This window comes from Erpetoichthys calabaricus, chromosome 18 (genome assembly GCF_900747795.2).
Source record: "Erpetoichthys calabaricus chromosome 18, fErpCal1.3, whole genome shotgun sequence".
NCBI classification, from domain to species: domain Eukaryota; kingdom Metazoa; phylum Chordata; class Cladistia; order Polypteriformes; family Polypteridae; genus Erpetoichthys; species Erpetoichthys calabaricus.
The window spans coordinates 12,882,940-12,908,207 of NC_041411.2; the positions used below are offsets into that span (position 1 = coordinate 12,882,940).

The 25,268-nt window shown below is 37.3% G+C and overlaps 1 protein-coding gene across 2 annotated transcripts in view; it reads right to left on the reverse strand.

Moving 5' to 3' along the window:
* hip1rb (huntingtin interacting protein 1 related b) overlaps window positions 1-25,268 on the reverse strand; it is a 76,191-nt gene that overhangs the window by 35,744 nt on the left and 15,179 nt on the right. The window contains exons 1-5 of one of the 2 annotated variants that reach the window (XM_051921055.1): window positions 14,210-14,347; window positions 5,599-5,663; window positions 4,907-5,048; window positions 4,039-4,095; window positions 3,160-3,240 (exon numbers count right to left, since the gene is read on the reverse strand). In XM_051921055.1, the coding sequence (XP_051777015.1) occupies window positions 3,160-3,240; window positions 4,039-4,095; window positions 4,907-5,048; window positions 5,599-5,663; window positions 14,210-14,278 (414 nt within the window). In that variant the 5' untranslated portion in view covers window positions 14,279-14,347. Of the gene's footprint in view, window positions 1-3,159; window positions 3,241-4,038; window positions 4,096-4,906; window positions 5,049-5,598; window positions 5,664-14,209; window positions 14,348-25,268 lie in introns of those variants that run through there. The other variant, XM_051921054.1, reaches the window with a different exon arrangement.

The following is a 25,268-nucleotide window of genomic DNA, read 5'->3' on the forward strand; positions in this document are numbered from 1 at the left end:
AACAGATCTTGTATATTCCACAGAAACCTTAATACAAATTTTATTATTTCAGACATTTTTTACTGGCTTCAGAAGAAACCTTGAATAGAGTGATGCAAGCTTGATAGAACTTCAGTAACCAATTATTACAGTATTGCTTATAATAAGCAAATGTGAAGAAGATTACTAACATTTATATTATAAGTGTTGCAATAGTGGTGAATGGCAAAAGCTACACTGGAGCTAGCCCTGGAGCTCTATTTAACATTTTAGTTTGTGTTTTACACCAAGTGAAGACAAACTCTCTTGCTACTCCCCTTAACTACAATTTTGGTGTCTCATTCAGAGTTTATTTCATCGACTCTGCATCTCCCATGTTAATCTTGACTAGTTAGTTGCACTTATAGGGTGTATTGAGAAGGGGGATGAGACCAGACTACAGGAGTCAGGTGAAGAACTTTGTTTCTTGGTAAAGAAATGCTAATAACATTTTTAGAGCTACAAATTATAAATGATGGCAATGGGGTTGAAAAGTAATAATAAGATATAACCAAGGCTTCCAGGACAGCTCAATTTGACAGGTCATGTCCTCACATGAACAGAACCTTGCTGGGAAATCAGACAAGTCATAGAGAGGTTTTTTGGTCATCAGGCACACCACGGACCTTTCTTACAATTTCAAAGTTAACTAGAATAATAATGAATGCCTACCCCACCTCAATTTACAAATTCAATATCTGATATACATTTTTTACTGAAGAGGAGTTAATGAGTGCAGGCAGCCAAAAAAAACAAAATATTGTGAAAATCAGCCATGGAGGGAAAAAAAACAAAAAGAAAAATGTCAGTTATAAAGTCCTGTGCTTAAAATGTTCAAAATGCACACTTGTCTGCCAACGTATCGTTAGTTACCTCCAGATTTAACAGAGCAAATGACAAACAGGAAATTAAAAGCCTTATGGGAGCCACTTTTTGAATTCCTTCAAGTGAATACTAAGAGTTACAGAAATGCTGCAGTTTACTTTATAGGAAAAATGTATGTAGGAAAGACCAACTTCTTTCATTAATGATACCATTTAATCTTATTTTATTTGTCTGCAGTACTTTTACTTGCAAAATGCTACACTTTCTATTTGTACATTGTAAAAAGAAATATAATAAGTAAGCTATGATAAGTTTAAACATACTTTAAATTATATATTCAAAAATGTAAATTCCTTCCACGTGTTCAAAGCACTTAACACCAATAACAGAATTGAAAAGATCGTCAAAGAAAGTTTTAGTAGATTTGTTGTATTTAACGGGATCTTTAACAGATAAATGCAGAATTCAAATAAAACTACTTTTCATATTGATATAAAATATAGCAAGTTTTGCCAGCAGTTATTCATGAACGTGCAGAGTGATTCTTGCTTACCAAACACGCTTGGCATGTTTTACATACAAAGATTTGCAATCAAATTACATATAATGCGAGTTTCTTGCCATGACAATCTTTTTAGCATCTTTTCAACACCTACGGTCCAACCAGAAAAGTCAACTTAAGAGCAAACAAGAATTCATTCAAAAGAGGGACAAAAACAACAAAATGAACTCAAAAGACATATTGGAACAGCCAATGAAAAATAAAAACTAGCAGTGCCACCTTCCATGTCTTTGACTGATACAATCACTTGGGGCTTGTTGCAGCGTCATCTTATATTATATTGGGCCTGCCTTTGAAATATGTCCAGGTGTCAGCCTTACTTCAGCCAGTACCATTGCCATATTATAATTTTCATAACCAGAAACACTGATGTATACAGATTTTCATTTGCAGCACTTTTTATTATTTAACTTCAAAAATGTTCATGCAACTGAAATGCTAATTTTCTTCGCTGTTTCAGATAATAAACTTTTCAAATAACATAACATCTTGAACTCTGTGTGTAAACAGACAAACTCGGCACTAAAATTATGTCTGAATTGTTTTAGTAAATATGATACAAATGAGAAAAGACCATCTCCAAGAAATGGCCAAATATTATACATGCAGTCTTTATCCATTCATCATCACATCCACGTAATCCAAATCAGGGCACCAGATCATTGTAAGGTGTTCTTATACCAGGGGTGGGCAAAGTCATTCCTGGTGGGCTGCAGGTTTTTGTTCCAACCCAATTGCTTAATAAGAAGCACTTATTGCTCAAGTGACACTTCTGCTTCATTTGTTGTCTCGCTTGTTAAGATTTTGAACCCTTATTGCGTATTTTAGCCTTAAACAGCCGTATTCTTGTTTAATTGCTCCTTATTAGCAATAAGATGAAAATGACAAAAGAAACCAGCAGTTCTCTGTTTAGCTTGTTTCCATTTACACCTGTGTGGATTTATCGTGCACTGTTTGGTTCACTTAAATACTTGGAAGGAAAGCAAAGAGAAAAAAAGTGAAGGACAGATTTACTCCTCCATTTTAGCCTTCAAATTTGGATGATATCCTTACAAAGGAAAATGACTTGACATAACAGAATTAACGCACTTAAAAAGCCATGAAATTAAAACTATTGGCAACAATTGTTTTCTAATTAAGCAATTGGGTTGGAAAAAAAACCTGCAACCACTGCGGCTCTCCAGGAACAACTTTGCCCACCCCTGGCTTATACACACACCAATATACAAGAACTGGGCAGATTTATAAACACCAAACCTAAAAATTAGACATCTTTGGTTAGGCAAGGATTCCAACCCAGGACACTAAGGGAGCAGCGACTGAGAAAAGAATAAATAGAGAACGAAGCACAGACTTGTGATATTTATATAAGGGCTATACCTCATTAACAGCACATAACCATGTTTGTTGACGTTTTTAACTTTATTTTATTAACTCTAAGCTGTGGCATCCCTCTAAATAGCAAAATTTCCTAATATGACATTCTAGCACGCATGGGGGCTCCTATACTTTACTTTTCAACATTATGAGAACAAAGCATTCCCTTCTCTTCATTTAAAACTAATGCTTACTCCAAGTCCAGTTTACAGTCCTTAAGGCAAAAAATAGATTTTTATTAACTAAGAATTGACAACTGTTAATGTTACAGCAGTTTTAACCAGTGACAAAAACAAAGAGTGATTAAATTGACATTAAAATTCTAAACATTGTATGAAAACCACACACAAAGTAACAAACTCTGAAAATCTGCTTACCTTTCTATGAAAATTCATCTTAGTTATTAGAAGAGTGGTGTACAGCGATACAAGCTGCCCATATCGATCGTGCATATGACTCTGGGAAGCATTAAAAAGAATTTTAAAGAAAAAAAATATACTGCAGTGCTCTTAAAAGAAACAAATGGTTAAGACATTATTTTATCGAGTCAAAAGAGAACATATTAACACTTCTTAGTTCTTACATATGAATTTTTCATAGATGTTCCTTAGGATGGAAACATTTCAGGCACAGGAATATTCAGGTTTGCTGGGTTTTGCCTTAACAGTACTGACATCATTAGGCTGTATAATATAAGAAGTCCCCAGAAATCCTCCATCATACTTGGTAAAGAGGGTTATATATCATCCATGCCATCTTTACCACATAACACTAATTCCAAAACACTCCTACTTCTGATCCACTTTTCTATAACTGGCTGAACTATAATGCATCGTTAAAGCGGACTCCCAAGTTAATATCACCTGACAGAAGTACTATTAACTGGTCCAATGTAGTACATATTTAAGTAGTGTTTTTCCAAATCAGAAAATGATGCAAATATCCCATGTATACTGTAAAACTCACTGAATCCATAAAATGTATATCCCTATTGATGAAAATATATTACAAAGAAATAAGCATCTCTGAAGACAGACCATATGAGCACATTTACACAATTTTCACTAACAGTAAAAATCCACAGATTGCAGTTTTAGGTATAACACATTGTGAATTGTTAATGCTGACAAAATGTCTTCTGCTTTATTGTTACTAAAATAAACGTGTGCCTCTTTAGCTCATCCAGAGGAACACTGTTAATAAAGTGTACACATTATTAACAAGAAATCCAGTTAATGAAACTGTTGTAGACATACCCATAAACTTCCAATTTCTTTTATGTTGCTTTGGTGTCTCAAGCAGTCTTGCAGAACCTAAAAAACAGAACAGAGAGGGAGGAAGAAGACAAAGTGTATACACTATAAACACAGTCACCAAAAATTCACTCTACTACATGGATAAGCAAGCTTGTGAAAATACATTTTTCATCTTTACCATTCCCAAGTAGCTCTAGCACCTTTAAACTGCTGATGTACATTATTAATTGTGCAATGGTATACATGCTACATCCTAAACTGAACACAGGTAAGGACTTAAACGGTGATCGATCTGCACAAGCAAGAGTTGAGGGAGAGCCCAAGTGGACCTCTGCAGTATGTTGAGCAGATAATTCACTTTATTACCTCATGCACATCTACCTGATCAATTAATTAAAGTGATACAAAAATCATAGCCAAAGATGATAATCTCCACCAGTGTAACAAAATTACATTGTACCTGCTGCAGTTCTTTCCCCTAATTGACTCTAAAACTATTTTATTCTCTTCTATAGAGAAGAAGAAGCTAATTAGCCTTCTAAGCTTAAAAATGTTTTATTTCTGCTCACAAATCGATGAAAGCTTTTCTTCTATCCAACGTGCAGATGTTAAGGCTGTACAACACAAGCATTTGCAGAGTTCACTATATGTAACCAAATGAAGAAGTCTGTCATAATCCAAAACAATAAGCCATCCTGTATAAAATAATTTTAATGGAGTGTTTGGAGAAAACAAGCATGAAAAACAAATTTGTAACTTTCTATACATTAACATGTTACATGATGGTAAATAAATACAATTAATGCTGAAACAGCTGCCACTATGAACATTGAGTGAGTACAAAAAAAACCATGCAACAGCTACTTACATTGGGGTGTCCATCCCTTAGGACTTTGTGTAGAACGTGGCAAAACTTCCAGCTTAGGATGGAACTGCTAGGTAAGGGAAGGCCAATGGCGTAGGACCAAAATGTAAATGCACCTTTCTCGTGGTGAGTTCCCAGAATAATTCATGTGCAAGAGTAAAGGAAAAAGAGGAGCAACTGGAGATTTTTTTTAACAATATTCTTTATTCAGAAAAGGCAAACAAATCAGATAATAGCAGGTAAAACAAATAGGGAGCTGAAAAGAATGTCTGCAGTTTTTTTGGAAAATATACTTAACAGTGCTCAACAGTTTGAAAAATGCTCATCCATAAAGCAAGCTACACTCAATTCATGAACTGTGCTACATTAAAGATATTATAGTAAGTAGATCTGTTTAGGAAATGTGCTCAAACTCAACACAATAAAGATATCTAACAAGCACAGCAATACATAAGCCTAGCACACCTGGATAATAAACAAAAGGAAAAAAAATGCATTCCATAAATATTAAGGTTTCTTAATTAATGGTTAATTCTGTCTTTTATGTCTTAATAAGACAGTCAAAGAAAGTATAAAATGTAAACTCACTTGCCTTACTGAATATAAAAAAAAATGAAACAGTAAAATTACTTAAAACTTGGTTATTACAAGCTTCTCTCCACACAAAAACCAAGCTTAACTGTTAGAAGAGGATACTGCGTGCATGTTTTTCCTTGACTGGAACTTCACTGTTGTTGATTGCCTTGCTGATGCTGGTGCACTGAAGGGTGGGCAGGAAAAGTAAAAAATAAAGTTAGCTGTGCATCATAAACACAGAAAAGAACAAAGCATACAAATATAAGGCTTATTGGATATTATGGTAATTACTTGAAATAATATGATGTTAAATGTCAAACATCTTTAAAGGCAATGAGATCATAAAAACGTGAAAAAGTCACATTAAAGATGAACAGTACGAGGAATCAAACCGAATGTGGCATAAAAGAAAAACTATTAGGCAAAAATACTCTTGAATTGGCAAGCAATCTTTTCAATAATGAATCACTCCAAGAAAATTCCGTCAAAAAGTTCATTAAAAAAATAAATAAAATAATAATATTTTTTGGTGATGTTTCACACTTTACTAGTCAGAAAGGGTGGTCTTAGTACCGGCCTATGATGGTTGGAAAATAGATAGCATCTCACTGGCATCATTGTTCGAGACCCACTTGTATCCCTTTTTTATTGGTCATCCTGGTCATATGCGTGTTTCACATAATCAAATCAAACAGCCTTTTATTGTCAATTCACTATATGTGCAGAACATACATGAGAATTGAAATACTGTTTCTCTCTCATCTTCATAGTACAATAAAATATTAAAAGTATAAAAGCATAACATATAAGATAAATAACATTAGATATGCAATAGTCATTAGTGCAAAAGCCAATTATAGTAAAAAAAAATGAGAAGGTGCATTATAGAGTAGCTTATGAGATGTACAAAAAGACAAACCGTTAGCAGCAGATGTAATATGGAGTCCTTATATAATACCAGCTGTGGTAGGGGTCTTGTAGATAGTGACTCTTGTTACGGTCCAGGGGCAGGAGGCGAGGGGAGCAGAGGCTGTGGACAGAATTCAGCATCCCGACAGCCTGGTGGATGAAGCTGTTAGACAGTCTTGTGGAGTGGACCTGGAGGCTCCGGTATCTTTTCCCTGAAGGGAGGAGGCTAAAAAGGGAGTGAACGGGGTGGGAGGAGTAACCAGCAATGCAGATGGCTCTACGGGTGAGACGGGTGTGGAAAATGTCCTGAGGGAGGGCAGTGGGGCACCAATGATCTTACTGGCAGCATCCACTATGCGTTGCAGGGACTTCCTACAGGAGGCAGTGCAGCTTCCAGACCACACAGAGATGCAGCTGGTGAGGATGCTCTCTTTTGTGCCCCGGTAGAAAGAGCACATGATGGTGGTGGAACTTGTGCTTTCCTCATGTTTGCGCAGAAAGCAGAGGCGGGAATGAGCTTTCTTGGCCAGTGATGTGGTGTTATCTAACCAGGAGAGGTCCTCGGAGATATACGTCCCCAAGAACTTGGTGCTACTCACCCTTTCCGTCAACTGTCAGTTTGGGGGGGAAAGGGGTTTGATGTAAATGATCTCTCCTGAAATCAACCACAATCTCTATGGTCTTTCCCACGTTCAGGAAGAGATTGTTGTCTTTACACCACTGGGCCAATTGGCTCACCTCGTTCCTCTAGTTGGCTTCGTCATTGTTGGTGATGAGGCCGACCATGATTGTATCGTCAAACTTGACAATGTGATTGGAACTGTAGATTGGTGGGTCTGCAGGGTAAAGAGCAACGGGCTGAGAACACACCCTTGTGGGGCCCTTGTGCTCAACGTTGTGGTCTTAAAGGAGTACATGTAGAATGATCATCACTACACAATACTAAAAATGTATTACTACTGCAAAATGACCTTTCAGTTCCTGTATCAGCGTTGCCAGCACTGTGTTTTTTTTTACCCCCACACAAATGGGCCTTTTTTTTGTTGTTGTCATTTTCTGGGATGTTTTTAAACTCTCCCTCAACCCTATCAATGAGCTTTTGATCCATTGTGGACCCTCACTCTCCTGCTCTTTGATGATATATCCCCATTCTACAATTCTCAAAACACCCCACACACACTTCTCAGTGCATTAGTTTATCTGTGTATTGGGCTCACGTCTTGTGCTGCATCGTTATCTGTTCTACAAGATAAAAAGGACGGGAAGAATACAAGTTTTAATTATTAGTATTCTAGCCACTCAAACTGCTTAAAAACTATTTTTTGCTGGTAAAAAAATTGCAAAACATACTTTCCAAATCAGAACACAGGCAATGATGCTACTTTCGCCGGGCATCCTACATAAAGCAATTATGCAATAGAAAATCCATCCATCCAGTATCCAACCCGCTATATCCTAACTACAGGGTCACGGGGGTCTGCTGGAGCCAATCCCAGCCAACACAGGGCGCAAGGCAGGAACAAACCCTGGGCAGGGAGCCAACCCACCATAGCAATAGAAAATTACAGCTCATATTTCACTTAAGTACCTAATTTTTTTTCCTTAGGCTTGACATCAGTACCATTTTATCTTAAGTATTTACTGCTTAAACAAAAAAGCATGAACAAGGATTATCATAGGTAAAGCATCTATAGTCATCATTAAACTCTCCTACTGCAGTTCATTGCTATGAAGACCTGCAGTCTATCCCAGAAGAACTGGGTACAAGGCAAGAACCCACACTAAACTGTGCACCAGGTCCCCATAAAGTCCATTCATATCATGGCAATTTAGAATTAGCAACTAATGTCAATGTCTTCAGGATGGAAAAGATAAACTGGAAACTCAAAAAGCAACAGGGAACCAGACGTAAACTCCAAACACTGGATCCTGGCAGCAGCCATACTGACCACTGCATCATCATGCAAACTTATTTGGCGTCTACCCAGGGTTATTATTATGCTTTTTCTGTTCCTTTTTCAGTCTACTACTGTAGGTGCTTTAAGCATGGGAAGTCTGCTGCATAAATTTAAATTGTTTTTATACTGTTTTCTGTATACAGCCATGTACTTGCGTATTAGCTGCATGTAACAGGAGGAACTGGAAAGCTTGTGGTCATCAAGAGCAACATGTATGGATTCAAAGACAGGCGAACCCTTTTCAGTTGACTGGAAATCCACATTTAGGGAGATGTAATCACATGTGTAATAGAGAAAATGAAGTGTTTCATTCTTGAGAAATTATAGTTTTTATTTATAAATGTATTGAAATTGTTGTTAGTGATGTCAGAAAAACGTCTAAAGCATTAAAACAAAAAGACTCCAAGCTGGGGAGTATACATTGTGCACAGGATAAAGACTGATAAGATTATTTTAAATAAGCAATTGTGTTCATGCCAGTTTTTCTAATATCTATATGGTTAATGTCAATATGCAGACTATGTGCCTTTATTTTATATTCATCCACAGGCTGAACCAGTTCTGTCTTAACTTGTGTCTTCCCACCCCATTCTGTGATGGGAAAAGGCAACTGAGAAAGAGAAAACCGAGAAGCAAAAGGCAAACAAAAATCTGTAGATTTGTAAAAACGTTTATTTTCCTTCGTATCTGTGAGCACCTCTTTGCTTATCTTTTCATTGTGATTTCAGTGCACATTAAGAAGCGTTCTTCCTGTCGGAGGAGGATCTAGCACCTAATGTGGCCTCTTCCAATTGCTGGGGAGATTTTAATGTGTGCAGTTATGATTTGTTTTTGCATCCACTTTCAGCGTTCCCAGTTGAGCCTGATTTCTTGAACATCTTGTATGACAGATAACACCTAATCCATTTTTGATTTAGTTATTATACTACCAACACCAGAAACAAAATATTGTTTTTTTCTCTCACCTCTTCCAAAAGAATATCTATTTCAAGGTCCACTTTTTTTTCTGGACATTTCTGCACAATAATTTACCAATTATAATCACCTCTATATAGTAGCAAATTGGACATTGAGATGTATTGATTTAGAATAAAAGCACAACATCAAGAACACAATAGACAGTTTAAGAGAGGCAGAAATGCATCATCCTATACAGTTACTAAATGATCGGATCTGGGCTCAACGCATCATTCAGGAGTGCTAACATGAAGCATGATGATTAGCAAATGCAATTAAGAAATCTACCATACTTTGTTCAAGACTCTATAAACTTAGAAGGCAAGGAATTGAGGTTTGGTGGGACAATCTCTTACAATAAAGTATACTCATCATCAGTTTATAAATATATAATGAATAAAACCCAGAAAAGAAGCCACAGCATATATTTACAGTTGATGGCTTTATGATATACACACTCTTAATACCTGCAATGTCATCTGCAATACTAAATGACCTCCCTCACTGCATCAGGTCAAGGTCTGCATCAGCTTTTAAAAGCAGGAGTGTGGGGCTTTGATCGAACAAATCAAGAGGATGAAGGAGACACGTGGTGATGTGAAGCAAAAACAAAATAATCTGCAGGATTTTCAAAGTGTACAGACTTTAGATACACAGGAGCTTTATCAAAAAATTAGCAAAACCTTTACTGCAATGTTCTTTTTAGAAAGATATTTCTCAAACTCCAGTGTAAAGCAGTTCTGGAACCACTCCAGAAACAATATTGATGTCATCCTGCCTTTCTTACTCTGCTGCCAGGAAACAGGAAGAATATGCTTTTGTTGCCTTTAGGCGCACATGGGCTTGACAGTGGCAAGTAAGACCGATTTCCGCACAAGCGAACCTATCCCATCTTTAGATGTCCTAAATGCAGGTGCCAGCTTTACCTTTTTTTTTTTTTTTGTAAATGTGTGCAGCTTGGCATCGACGTCTATAATTTTCCACTATCTTCTGCACTAAAAACTTGTTCTAAACCAGTGGTTCCCAAACTCAGTCCTGGGGACCCACTTTGGCAGCAGGTTTTCGTTCCAACCAGATTCACAACCAGTGATAATAATCGATAACAACTGATCTCAATTAATTAGCTGGTCTTTTTTACTCTTCTCTTATTCTGCATTCAGAAAAACACAACAGTATGGTTTTTAAATTTATTACTTTTTTTTTCTAAAGCTATAAATACTTAACTCTGTTTTGTTGGTTTCCTATTATATTCTCCTTTTCCTGTATAGATTGCTCCCTTCATTTAACCCTAATAAATAGTGACACCAGCATAGCAGACACCCAGGATGATGAAAGCTGCAACAACTTCAGTGTCAGACCCACTAACTAGTAAATAATCAATTAAATAACCAGAACACCACATTATATTCTCCATATAATTGTTTAGTACATTTTAATAAAAATCTTCCAAACTTAGTTTGTAATTTCTAAATTGACTCCAAAACACAGAAACTGGGAACTAATGACTCACTTAATTAGGCTAAGAGTCCAATGAAAAACAGAAGTTGGTTGGAACAAAAACCTGCAGCCACAGGGGGTCCCCCAGGACAGAGTTTGGGAAACACTGTTCTAGATAACATCCTTCTGTTGATACTCTAGTTACAAAATAAGGATCGAGAACAGTATACATTGATGAAGGAAACCTGTATTTAATGCTGTTAAAATAATAATAATGGAAAGACATAACTTTTGACTTTTTGAAAAAAATCATAAATAAATAACTGCCAAAAAAAAAAGAAAATTTAAAAAATGGCCTTAACTATAAAAGTAAAATGTCCAACAGTATTATCAAACACCTCAAGTTTTCAAATAAGCTAAAAACCTTCAAAACTATTAAAATTATATAAAGATATATTTATTTGAAAGAAAACGACCACTTCACCAGTAAATCAAGGTTCCATGATAAACACACAGGCCCTAACCACTTTCACAAAAAAACACAAATATTACCATTCTATCTTTACCATTGTTTTTTTTCCTATTTACTTACTAGTTATAAAGTGCACACACAGTAGTATGAACAAATGTGTTATGAACTTAGAAAGATGTCACAACACACACTTTCAAGTCTAACAGCAAGTCACATTTAACAACTGCAGATGCTGGGTGTCCCTGCCCAGAGGACGTCAGATTACACCGCTAGAAACCACAGGGGATGATTACACAACTCCTTCACAACTTCTCAGTACAATTTCAAATTTCCCCAAGTACTGCAAGCTTGCTGCATTTTGACAGCCAACTGACATGTTGCCTGACAGTGCTGGGGGCTTTACAAACACTCTCAATGTATTGTGGGTTAAGCTGCAGTTTTGGACTAATTTTTTGCTGGTGTATAATAGACAGAGCATTGGACAGACACACACGTCTCTCATTGAGTGCCCATTGTTTGTCAACTATTGCACAGACAGGAGCCTATCCCAACAACTAAAGAGCTCTATAATGGAGCCATTGGAGATGTCCCACTACATGACTAGCAGTCATAGTTGCACATCACAATTAATCACAACTCACAGACATTAAGTAAATGGAGGCAAAAAAAAAAAAAGGAAAGTCACATAGCAGAACACAGATCAGGGCCAGTTGAAGGTTTTATGCAAGATACACATGAAACGCATGAATCTGTGCTCACTTAGTCGTCATAAAATCACAGCTGAACCTCTACACCAAACAAAGTTTACAGAAGTGATAACACAAGACTGGATGTAGCGCCGAAGTGAATTTATATACACTGTGCCAGATTTTCTGGGCACAAGGATGGCACACGGTAAAGGACAGGCACAAAGTGGTCTTATTTTAATATAGAGTAAGCACCTATGCTGGTTTATAAGTGTCACGTTAACATTATTATTTAATAAATATTAATCAGTTGACAGCAATAATAGGTTCAAAGTGTCAAACATATACAGACAGCACAGAGAGCACCACTAAAGATGATGAATACCTGACCCTCGTCACTGCGGTGTCATGTACACCGAGAATTACAACACTGGGACATTTTAATTATGAATCATTTCACCTCTGTTATTCAGTTCAGGCAGGCAGGCACAAATTAAACCTTATGGTGATTACGTCTTTCCCCAGTGAAGATTCATGAGGACAACAGGATCAGTAGGTGACATTCCTTTAAGCCAGTCACCTTACTTTTGTAAACAGTTACAAATGTACAAATTTAAAAAAAAAAAACAAACTATAATGTAGCAGTAGAAACTTGAAATGAAGAACACCCAGATGGAGGGTTGTGTGTGTTTGTGAGAGTGAGAGAAAGGTACAGCTCCTCAGCCAGTTCCCAAATGACAGCCTTAATTATTCAGCTAATATTCTGCAGTCCTCAACACCAAATAATAAAACTCTCCCTATGCTAATTATCTGCCACACCACCTGACTAACATTACACCTGACCCCAAACATTCACCTTGCAACTGGACAACATAAAATGGCACATCCACTGGTGTCACATGATAAGGCATTCAAAGAATACAATAACAAAAATGACATCACAAGAAAGCTAACTAAAAACATTCAGACATCATTTTACCACTGCATAAAGAGACCATTTAGGCGGACAGGCATGACCTCATTTAAAACAGAGCTCTTTTGTGGCATCGACTAAAAGCAGCAGAAGAGTTTGGGAGAAAGAGGGTGAGTGAACCAAATTAATGAAGCCATTTCTTACTGCAAACCATTGAGAGTTTGGCTGATTATCAGTCTAGCAAGAACCAAAATAAAGTAAACGGAGCGTAGACACAGGAAAGCGTGTTCAGGGCTAGCCGAAGACAGCATTAGAAAATGTCCTCATTTCAGCTAGCTCAGTGTTCTATACACTGAATAAAAAAAAAAACAAAGTTTTATTTAACAAGAGACTAAAAACTCCACTTCTACAAGTGATCTATTATATATTGTATGTTTAAAACTAGTACAGAAATTCCCATTATTCAGTTACATCAAAGACAAAAGCAAGAGAGGAAACAAAAAATACAAAACAGACAGAAAAGGACCCCAAATGGGCACCGATGCAGTACAGTACAATCTCACAGTCGTGTACGGAGCAAATTCGTATTACCAAATCACTTAACAGACACAGTTGGGGCATGTAGAAGAAGGATACCGTACACAGACACGTGAGATCAGATTTAAACTGAGGCCAGTAGAGCAGTGAGGCAGCACCACTAGTCCCAGCATCACTGTGCTCCTTATGTCCATTACAGCCATACTGTAATTCTGCATATCCTTAAAGGTCCACCAAAATGTAACACTTAGGCGATACAAATTACTAAAATTCCAATATATCATATAAGTGCCTCTTATATGGACATATGAAATTAAGAATTGACAATATTGTCAATTTGTCTCCCTTGAAAATTAAACTTCTAAAAAAAACTCTCACTATAAAAATAAATAAGTTCAGCCAGGACAAGTCTTTCATCAGAATAACGTCAATGCAGTGTTCCTTTCTTGAACTGAGCTTTAATCTGCATACAAATCATTATTTTACCCTCCTTGGGTAAACACGGTAATGAAAGGTAACTTAAAAAGGACAGACTCCTGCCTATTCTACAAAATTATGTAATTTTTATTGACGCAAAACTCAGTGTTGTTAAGAAACAGATCTGTTCAAAACAGATGAATTTCAAGTAAGACATATTCAAAGGTCCATTTGATAGACTTTCTCTAGAACTAAACAAATAAGCACCACACATAAGATTAGATTATTTATTTATAAAAGCACATTTAAAACAAAGGTTGCACCAAAGTGCTGTACAAAGAAGCATTTAAGGTAACAATGCAAACAATCATGCAGAAGTAGATTAATAACACAATCAATTATAACATCCTTTGAGAAAACAATGAGAATATTTGAAACACTTACTGCCTCGTCTCGACTCTTGGACAGTGTATCTTTGCTTCGTGACATGTTTGATGCGGCACTCCTGTACATTAACTGCACCACAGGCTGCTGCCACTGCTGCTGCTATGCAGAAAACAAGCAGGGCGACGCTCACAGCAGACTCCTGCTTATCCCTTCATTTATCAGCTTAGTTAAACAGATTGACTCAAGTTTACCTTCAAGGTCACATGCAGAACACCTGCAGCTAGCCACATTGCCATTTCCTTTCTTAAAAAGGTAACAAAGAAATCCACAGCTTTATGAACAGCCTCATCTTAGCATTCTGTTAACTGCTACACTCGGTACCAATAGTGCTTACTCATACTGCTGTAAAAGTAAGTAAAGATGATCATTCATGAAAGAAAAAAAAAAAATGATATGTATATACACACACACACACAGTATATACTCCTCTTCATTATGGAAATATCAATTTCCCCAGAGCTACTATTACCAATATAGTTTCAAGCAACATTATGGTTACAAAACAGTTACAAGCCGACAACTTAAAAGAATTGTATATTACAGTCTAAAGACTTCCTTTTCTTGTATTTTCTGTACAATTCTGATGTAAAATTCAAACAATTTTGCATGTATTCATTTATTCTAATAAATTGTATTGTAAATCTTAACCAATGTAGGGTAATATCTTATACTATCTTTACATAGGAAAATAGATGACAGATAAAGAGCAGTATTCCTCAATGATGTCTTGTAATAAGCAAATTACTTTTTCAGTTTATGTAATGAACTTGTATAGAGAATGAGTACACTGAATATTTTGATTTTTAAAGGTTTCACACAATGAGTTTGAGTTGAGTTTAGGGAGGAGGTGAGACAGGCATTGGGTGGCAGTGAAGAGTTACCAGACAACTGGGAAACTACAGCAGATGTAGTAAGGGTGACAGCAAGAAGGGTGCTTGGCGTGACATCTGGACAGAGGAAGGAGGAAAAGGAAACCTGGTGGTGGAATGAGGAAATACAGGAGAGTATACAGAGGAAGAGGATGGCAAAGAAGAAGTGGGATAGTCAGAGAGATGCAGAAAGTAGACAAGAGTACAAGGAGATAAGGCGCAAGGTGAAGAGAGAGGTGGCGAAGGCTAAAGAAAAGGTTTATGATGAGTTGTATGAGAGGTTGGACACTAAGGAGGGAGAAAAGGACCTGTACCGATTGGCTAGACAGAGGGACCGAGCTGGGAAAGATGTGCAGCAGGTTAGGGTGATAAAGGATAAAGATGGAAATGTACTCACAAGCGAGGAGAGTGTGTTGAGCAGATGGAAAGAATAGTTTGAGAGGCTGATGAATGAAGAGAACGAGAGTGAGAAGAGGCTGGATGATGTGGAGATAGTGAATCAGGAAGTGCAACTGATTAGCAGGGAGGAAGTAAGGACAGCTATGAAGAGCATGAAAAATGGAAAAGCCGTTGATCCAGATGACATACCTATAGAAGCATGGAGGGGTTTAGGAGAGACGGCAGTGGAGTTTTTAACCAGATTGTTTAATGGAATCTTGGAAAGTGAGAAGATGCCTGAGGAGTGGAGAAAAAGTGTACTGGTGCCTATGTTTAAGAATAAGGGGGACGTGCAGGACTGTAGTAACTACAGGGGAATAAAATTGATGAGCCATAGCATGAAGTTATGGGAAAGAGTAGTGGAAGCTCGGTTAAGAAGTGAGGTGATGATTAGTGAGCAGCAGTATGGTTTAATGCCAAGAAAGAGCACCACAGATGTGATGTTTGCTCTGAGGATGTTGATGGAGAAGTTTAAAGAAGGCCAGAAGCAGTTGCACTGCGTCTTTGTGGACCTGGAGAAAGCATATGACAGGGTGCCTCGAGAGGAGCTGTGGTATTGTATGAGGAAGTCAGGAGTGGCAAAGAAGTACGCAAGAGTTGTATAGGATATGTACGAGGGAAGTGTGACAGTGGTGAGATCTGTGGTAGGAGTGACGGATGCATTCAAGTTGGAGGTGGGATTACATCAGGGATCGGCTCTGAGCCCTTTATTTGCAATGGTGATGGACAGGTTGACAGATTAGAAAGCGGTCCCAGTGGACTATGATGTTTGCTGATGACATTGTGATCTGTAGCAATAGTAGGGAGCAGGTTGAGGAGACCCTGCAGAGGTGGAGATATGCTCTAGAGAGGAGAGGAATTTAGGTCAGTAGGAACAAGACAGAGTACATGTGTGTGAATGAGAGGGAGGTCAGTGGAATGGTGAGGATGCAGGGAGTAGAGTTGGCGAAGGTGAAGGAGTTCAAATACTTGGGATCAACAGTACAGAGTAATGGCGATTGTGAAAGAGAAGTGAAAAAGAGTGCAGGCAGGGTGGAATGGGTGGAGAAGAGTGTCAGGAGTGATTTGTGACAGACGGGTATCAGCAAGAGTGAAAGGGAAGGTCTACAGGACGGTAGTGAGACCAGCTATGTTATATGGGCTGGAGACGGTGGCACTGACCAGGAAGCAGGAGACAGAGCTGGAGGTGGCAGAGTTAAATATGTTAAGATTCGCACTGGGTGTGACGAGGATGGATAGGATTAGAAATGAGGACATTAGAGGGTCAGCTCAAGTTGGATGGTTGGGAGACAAAGTGAGAGAGGCAAGATTGCGTTGGTTTGGACATGTGCAGAGAAGAGATGCTGGGAATATTGGGAAAAGGATGGTAAAGATAAAGCTACCAGGCAAGAGGAAAAGAGGAAGGTTTATGGATGTGGTGAGAGGACATGCAGGTGGTGGGTGTGACAGAGCAAGATGAGGAGGACAGAAAGATATGGAAGAAGATGATCCGCTGTGGCAACCCCTAATGGGAGCAGCTGAAAGAAGAAGAAGAAGAAGAAGGTCTCACACAATGAAGACTAAGGAAAGTGAAGAGTCAAGTAAGAGGATTTTATTTTTGAATTACCAGAACCTAAAATACATTTGAAATGTCCTAGCGCACCCAAGAGTACTATACAAGATAAAGTTCTTCATTATCGCTATCCTGAAGACATATTTGCACAAGCAGACCAGAGGTCATGGCAAACCCTACACCTAATGGTGCACTTCTAACAGGACTCTTAGAAATTCAAGGTCAATCCATTCAGCCCTGCACACAGGAGTGGTATGAGCCAGAGACAGGATAGCAGCCCACAAAAAGACGAGCCACAACACAAAACACATGTGGATAATTCCTTAATAAATTGGTAAATCAATTAAATACAGCGGGGTGTGGATGGAAACTGAAACAAACATTCACGCATACGTGAAGAAAGTGTGCAATGGCTGCCCTGGAAAATGAACATGGGTCTCAGTTAATCAAGACAATGTACCACCTTATAAAATAATTACACTAACTACTGTATAAAACTCACATTTACTTTAAATGCTAACACCTTCCAGAAGCTTACAATGTTTGCTTGAGAATGCTATTTGTTGATCTTTGAAAAAACAAAAAACATTGATATAGAATGTTCTATACAGTACATCAATGCAAATTTCACTTTAGTGATACCACAGGAAATTACTCAACAGAAGATTTTACAAAACAACCAAAATGCACTGAACAATAATACAGAATAAAGTACAATAGATGGGGTAGTATGTATTATGTACACAAATAAAAAGCAGAGCAAAATGAAAAGGAAATTAAATCGAGCAAACAACTTCAATAATATCACATTTCAAAACTAAACACACTGGATCAAATGAAGCAAGCAGGTTGCATAGACAGACAGATTGGTACAGTTGTGGCTTTACAGATTTACAGCAGGTGCTTCTGTTTGTGTGCTCAGTTTATTCTATTCATCATTCAGCATGTGCTGTGGTAGGCCATACAAGCCGTCTGCTAGCTTCACTTATACATTTCTTTTGAGTGTGCATGCATGTATACACTTGCGTGTCGAGTACATGCATATATTTTAATAAATGATACGCCTCAAAAACCACTCATGCAAAACTTTTGCAAATTAATAGGCCTGGCCACATGACGGAGCAGACTTCAAAAATCCCAATTAAATGAAAAAGTTTCTACAGCAGGTATTGTATGACATGGATAAAACATGACAGTTAAGGGAGAAGGTACTGGGACAAACAACAGGACTGGTGCGGAGCCAGTAACAAAACAAACATTGAGCAACTGGTTTGAAAAAGGTCAATTTTTTCCCCGCCCCCAAACGTTCCCATTGCACATAGGTTACCAAACACACGGTCGGAAAAAATGCTAAAATAAATTTTCTCTACATTTTGAACATCATAAAATCAGAATCTGAACTTATTAGCAAATTTTTGATCCCATCAACAAACTTCTATTTACACAAAAGTAAAAAGAATGCATTCACCGCTAACAGCACTCAGCACTTTAAGAGGTGGTTTCCTTAATTAATGAGCTTATTAGTTAAATTATTATCATTATCTTTAATAAAAGACTTTAATGCTGAATGATATTTTTTATATTTTCTAAAGGGTAGTGATCTACCATGACCCTTTGTAATTTCAAGTACAGACTTTTTTCAAGGTTTCACAGGTTATGAATTTGGAAGCAGGATGCTGGTCTGCCTCAACTAATCTGTAGGCTGCTTCTTCATTAAACTCTCAAGTGCTGTAATATCCTTTTCGTAGGCAGTTTTCTTAATTTCCTTTTGGTCAGTTTCCGCAATCGCCTTTCTACCTAAACCATTAATGTTGTCTAAATTATTGTACAGGCATCACAAAAGTATACCAAGTAAGGTATTTCTTTAGGAAAAACATCAACAAAAATGGGGCTTTACCTCTCAGTTACAGTGGAGACCTTCAGACGTTGCTCATTCAGCTTTGCATTTCCTAATCTATGGGATTCAATTGTTATCTCTGGCTTTTTGAACACTCCTGCTTAATTTACTGCTATTTAATATGATTTTGTGTGTGTGCGTTTGTGTGAACATTACCAAAATGTATAATATAAAACAAATTGCTCCAAAATTTGTAGATAATAATGATAATCATGTACTTATTTATCAAGTTAAGGGTCCCAGGGGGCTGAAGTGTATTCCAGGATGAATGGGGACAGGACGGACTACTGATGCATCACCAACACATTGCAGAGCCAACTCACACAGCCACACACACCAACTTTATTTGCTAGCATGTCAAACATAACAGAATTGACTCTGGTTAGGTGCAGAACACGGGATACAATGCAAAACCAATTCAAGACAACACAATTGCAACCCACCATTAACCTGACACTGTGCAAACCACTACACAAGTACAACAATTTCTTCAACAAAGCATTTGTAAACTTCAACAGTTAACTCAGGTAGAAAAACTAAAAAAAATAAGACCTGTATGAAATAGTGGCAAGTATGAAGTATTTACGAATACAAAAACCACACAGTTACCATTTACATTTATGAATTTATTTATGAATAGACAAACAGCACAGTTAGCAGTTATATGTCGCAAAAACACTTCGGAGTAAACCCAAATAAGTTTGTTTAGGATGTGAACAATGTGAGGAAAGACGCTGCGGAGATGGTGTGTGGTTCAGGTTGTGACAGACCCGCACTTCCTCTGTGATGGCAATTTAGCAGATAGCTGCTGGGGCGGCTACAATCTTTCTTGATCTCTTTTTTCCTTTGGCAATGAACAGTTGTTTTAGGGGTGCACTGGAGGAAAACTGAGGTACCATTGGGAAAACTCACATAGATAGCAGAACAATATGGACATTCCACACCAACAACCACATGTAAGACTTCAATCCAGAACGGTGCTGCCATGGCACCAGGAATTAAAAGTGATAAAAGAAAATTATAACTGGCAATATATTTGTTTGAACTCCGTAACAGTGTTCACATGACATAATATACAGCCAATTAAGTTCTGAGACTTTAAAAATAGTTTAATTCAGTAAATAATAACTAGGATTTAAGAAATTATTTCTCCCTGTAAAAAAAAAAAAAAAAAAATTGACAGTATACAAAAAAAATTATGTATTAGTAACCATTAATAAATCTCAACTCCTAATTACTATCAAACAAATATGAATTTGCTGAGACTGACTTCCAAGATGTTTCACAAACACAACGTTGACAGCATTACTTGGAAGCCTTCTGATTGGCTGTAGACTTATTTCTGCAAAGTGTGTACAAGACAGAAAACACTTCCGTGCTTAAAGTGCCCACACCTACGGTTTCTGCAGCATTTCTCCTTTTATTTATTTCTTCCTGTGTTTTAAAACTAATATTGTAACAAAATAATAAGTCTGAAATTAAGCAAAAAATGCATATTATTCTTGGTCTTTCTCAGAATGAAAATACAAGCTGAGCCAAATAAGATGTGCCAACCTGACTTAGCAAAATCATCAAATAAGAATGTCATGTCTGAGGAGTAAAGCAGTACAAATAAATACAAGATAAACTGAAAAAAGGAACAATATCAAATGCTAGTATTGATAAATTACAAAATTTAACAGAAGCATTTATTAATAAAAAGCATGAACAATAGTGTGTGGGGTTTATCTCTGAATGGATTGTTGATTTTTGTACCGTTTAATTACCCCGGAAGAATCTAAAGAGGTTTGATCTATTAAAATATTTACATCTTCTCTCTCTCTATCTATATCTCCATATCTATATCTATATATAAAATCCTAAGCCTAAAAGTCCAACAATTTTATCTGACGTTTTTAGTCATGCTTTAAATCGGGCTTATTTTAAAACCTACATATATATGTTTGGTGTCATTCTTTTGAGAATTTATCGAACATTAATGTGATGTTGTTAGATTTTCAGATTCTTATTCCGTTATTAAATTATCAACTAAAATATCAAGAAAATCATGTTTTTTTTGATAGATAGATAGATACCTTATTAATCCCAAGGGGAAATTCACAAATATTATTTTTGATTGTTCCTGTGAAAGAAAATTTAATCAAAACTATTAAAAAAAATTATCTATTCATCACACCGATGTTTGTATTTCAGCGATTTAGTTAGCTGAAGGTCGAGTTACGATGACCCATTGCATACCATTTTAGTTTTCACGTGATTTTTCCTGTTATTTAAACAAGTCATTTTTAAAAAACAGCTTTTTTATCTATAAGAATGTCAGTTAAAACAATTGGATCATTTATTTAGTCTCTTATAAATACTCATCAAGTATAGTGGACCTCAGTTTAAACGGGAATACTCCAATTAGTAAGAGAGTAAATATTTAATTCTAATTTCATGATTTTTACTCTGTTAAATAATAATTCATTTTTCTTCTATATATTTATAGAATTTCATGACTTTCACTCCAATGAATAATTTTTCTTTTGTACTTTTACAGATTTTACTAATATTCTGGCAGCATCTGAGGGTTGGGCGCCGGGGTGCTTGCCTCCTTAGTATGAAATACAACATTTCTGAATCAATTAACGAGTACACAACTTGAATTATGCTTCAAATAAAACACGGACCAATGTCCAAGGACCCTCAATCTACATGGACATTTGGTTTAAACATTGAACTTTATACAAATAATACTGAAACCATGAGATTTCCTTACGTTTAATACGTTTAAAAGCAAATAAAAGAGGGCTGCACATTCTGACATGTTTTACAGAGAAAACTATACACAGCACAGAAATATTCCAGTGTCAATAATACTTTGGGGGTATATACGGAAGTATCTCTGCTGACAAAAATGTTGCCAGCTACTTGTGGAATACACGGCGCTCCAACACCTTAGTGTCAGTGACGGCTGTAGCAACATTTTTCACGAGCTCATATTATACATACGTCTGATTTGGAGAACATTATGACATTTAAGTTTTCATGTGCTTCAGTTTAAAACACCACCTAAACCATACAGCCATCCTGTGAGATGGACTTAAATCGGCATGGTGTTAAAATGATTAAAATCATGTTTTAAATTATTTAATTACTAGTTCAACCGGTTTTAAAATGGGCTGCTTTTTTCCTCCCCCGCGACGATTTATGTTAACAAGAAGGACAAAGGTGCAGTTCTCTGTGATCCCCTTTCAGTAATCCTCATCTGGGAGAATCTTTTGCAGTTGGGTAACACAATACATAACTATTTTACTAGAGGGCTATCCTCACAGGCTTTCCAATTGATAAAGTAAAATACAACAAACATTGCCTGTTTATTTGCCTTTAAATTATACATCCACAAAGAGCTTTTATATTACATTTTGAAATGCACCAGTCAGAGCTGCAATGCCCTAAAAATAAAAAAATATTTCACACTGCAAATGTTAGTCAAACAGCTCAGTGCCTTACAAGTTGACTTGGTCAGCTCCAGCTGCAGTTTTCCCACATGGTGAGAAGGATTACTGCAGCTACTATTGTGTATCACAATGATATTTACTGTAAGAATACACAATGAGGAGAGAAGCATGTCAGGATCCGATTCTTGAGTTGCTAATTACATAGCGATGGTCACAACGACATGACTATTTGAAAGGCTCTCTCTCACACTCAAAATATTAAATCACAATATTAATTTATATTATTTAACAAAATGTGAAAAAAAATCTCTCCTTATTAAACCTTAATGTATACCTTAACAAGGACTATAATATTGTATATTATTATAATAATATCTCTATATAAAATACACACACACATATACAGTCATATGAAAAAGTTTGGGAACCCCTCTTAATTCTTTGGATTTTTGTTCATCATTGGCTGAGCTTTCAAAGTAGCAACTTCCTTTTAATATATGACATGCCTTATGGAAACAGTAGTATTTCAGGAGTGAAGTCCAGTCCAAGTTTATTGGATTAACAGAAAATAATATTAATTCTTTGCATTTATATAGCGCTTTTCTCACTACTCAAAGCGCTCCGCAATTGCAGGTTAAGGGCCTTGCTCAAGGGCCCAACAGAGCAGAGTCTCTTTTTGGCATTTACGGGATTGTAGTGCAGATCTCTACCCTCAGAGCCACCACTATGCCTATGCAATATGCATCATAACAAAATTAGACGGGGTGCCCAAATTTATGCACCTAACAGATATATGACATCAATACTTAGTTGAGCCTCCTTTTGCCTCTAGATGCTGTCCTCCTATAGCCTTTGAATGAGTGTCTGGATTCTGGAAGGAGGTATTTTTGGCCATTCTTCCAAACAAAATCTCTCCAGTTCAGTTCAATTTGATGGACAGCCTGCTTCAAATCATCCCATAGATTTCCGATGATATTCAAGTCAGGGGACTGTGACGGCCATTCCAGAACATTGTACTTCTCCCTCTGCATGAATGCCTTTGTAGATTTTGAACTGTGTTTTGGGTCATTGTCTTGCTGGAATATCTAACCTCTGTGTAACTTCAACTTTGTGACTGATGCTTGAACATTATCCTGAAGAATTTGTTGATACTGGGTTGAATTCATCTGACCCTCGACTTTAACAAGATCCCCAGTCCCTGAACTAGCCACACAGCATGATGGAACCTCTACCAAATTTGACAGTAGGTAGCAGGTGTTTTTCTTGGAATGCGGTGTTCTTCTTCCGCCATGCAAAGCGCTTTTTGTTTTGACCAAATAACTCAATTTTTGTCTCCTCAGTCCAAAGCACTTTGTTCCAAAATTAATCTGGCTTGTCTAAATGAGCATTTGCATACAACAGGCGATTCTGTTTGTGGCGTGAGTGCAGAAAGGGCTTCGTTCTCATCACCCTGCCATACAGATGTTCTTCATGCTAATCGCGCTGAATTGTACAACGATGTACAGATACACCAACTGAAGCAAGATGTTCTTGCAGGTCTTTGGAGGTGATCTGTGGGTTGTCTATAACCATTCTTACCATCCTGCGCATATGCCACTCTTGTATTTTTCTTGGCCTGCCAGACCTGCTGGGTTTAACAGCAACTGTGTCTTTGGCCCTTACATTTCCTGATTACATTCCTTACAGTTGAAACTGACAGTTTAAACCTCTGAGATGGCTTTTTGTAGCCTTTCCCTAAACCAGGAGACTGAACAATCTTTGTTTTCAGATCTTTGGAGAGTTGCTTTGAGGATCCCATGCTGTCACTCTTCAGAGGAGAGTCAAAGGGAAGGAAGCCCAACTTGTAATTGACCACCTTAAATCCCTTTACATCTCATGATTGGACACACCTGTCTATGAAGTTCAAGGCTTAATGAGCTCATCAACCAAGTAATCAGCATTGAGCAGTGACAGGCATTCAAATCAGCAAAATGACAAGGGGACCCACATTTTTTCACAGCCAGTTTTTCACATTTGATTTAATTTCATACAACTAAATATTACTTCACTAAAAATCTTTGTTCGGAAAACAGCCCAGTACTCAGATGTTCCTAGGAAATGAGACATACCACTGTTATCTTTTTTTGTTGAAAGTAAATTATTATGCAGTCTGAGAGGGGGTCCCAAACTTTTTCATAGGACTGTACATACATACATATTGACCAGAGGGCTGTGCCCCCTACTTGCTTCGCTCGCCCACCCCACAACCCAAACCCCGGGGGCGCGCCTCACACTAGCCACTTCGTGTCTCTGCTGCTCGCATTGTGAAGGGGGGGGTTTGCGAACACACGCTAAAGACGGATCAGCTGCTAGCTGCTACTGAGCTGCGTGATCTGCATGTTGTGCTGCGTGACGATCATTTAAAAGCCTGTACAGCAGCAGTCCTTTTGTCTAACATCCTTGTCCTGTGGGATGTTAAAGTGTCTCCAAGAACTTGTTTGTAAGTAGGGCGTGACGTGCAAGAAGTCTCGCGGGACTTCAAAATGTCTCTCTGAGATGATCATGTCTCGACCCAAAATTTTTTCATATAATTTATCAATTATAATCCTGAGAACTTACCCTTGATAATATACATTACAGGTAAACTATAAAGGTGTTCCTGGACCCCAAACTCAGATGCCATAAACTCTATTTAACTAATTCATATATACAGCATATAAAGTATTCCATCGTATTACTTTGTATGTGGATGTACGTATTATACACCTTACAACCACACACCCACGCCAAAAATGAATTTACATTTCAACCTTTTGCACATTTTCTGAGTGAATTTGGGTTTTTGTGGATAATAGAAATTCAAATAAGCAATCTTCACATA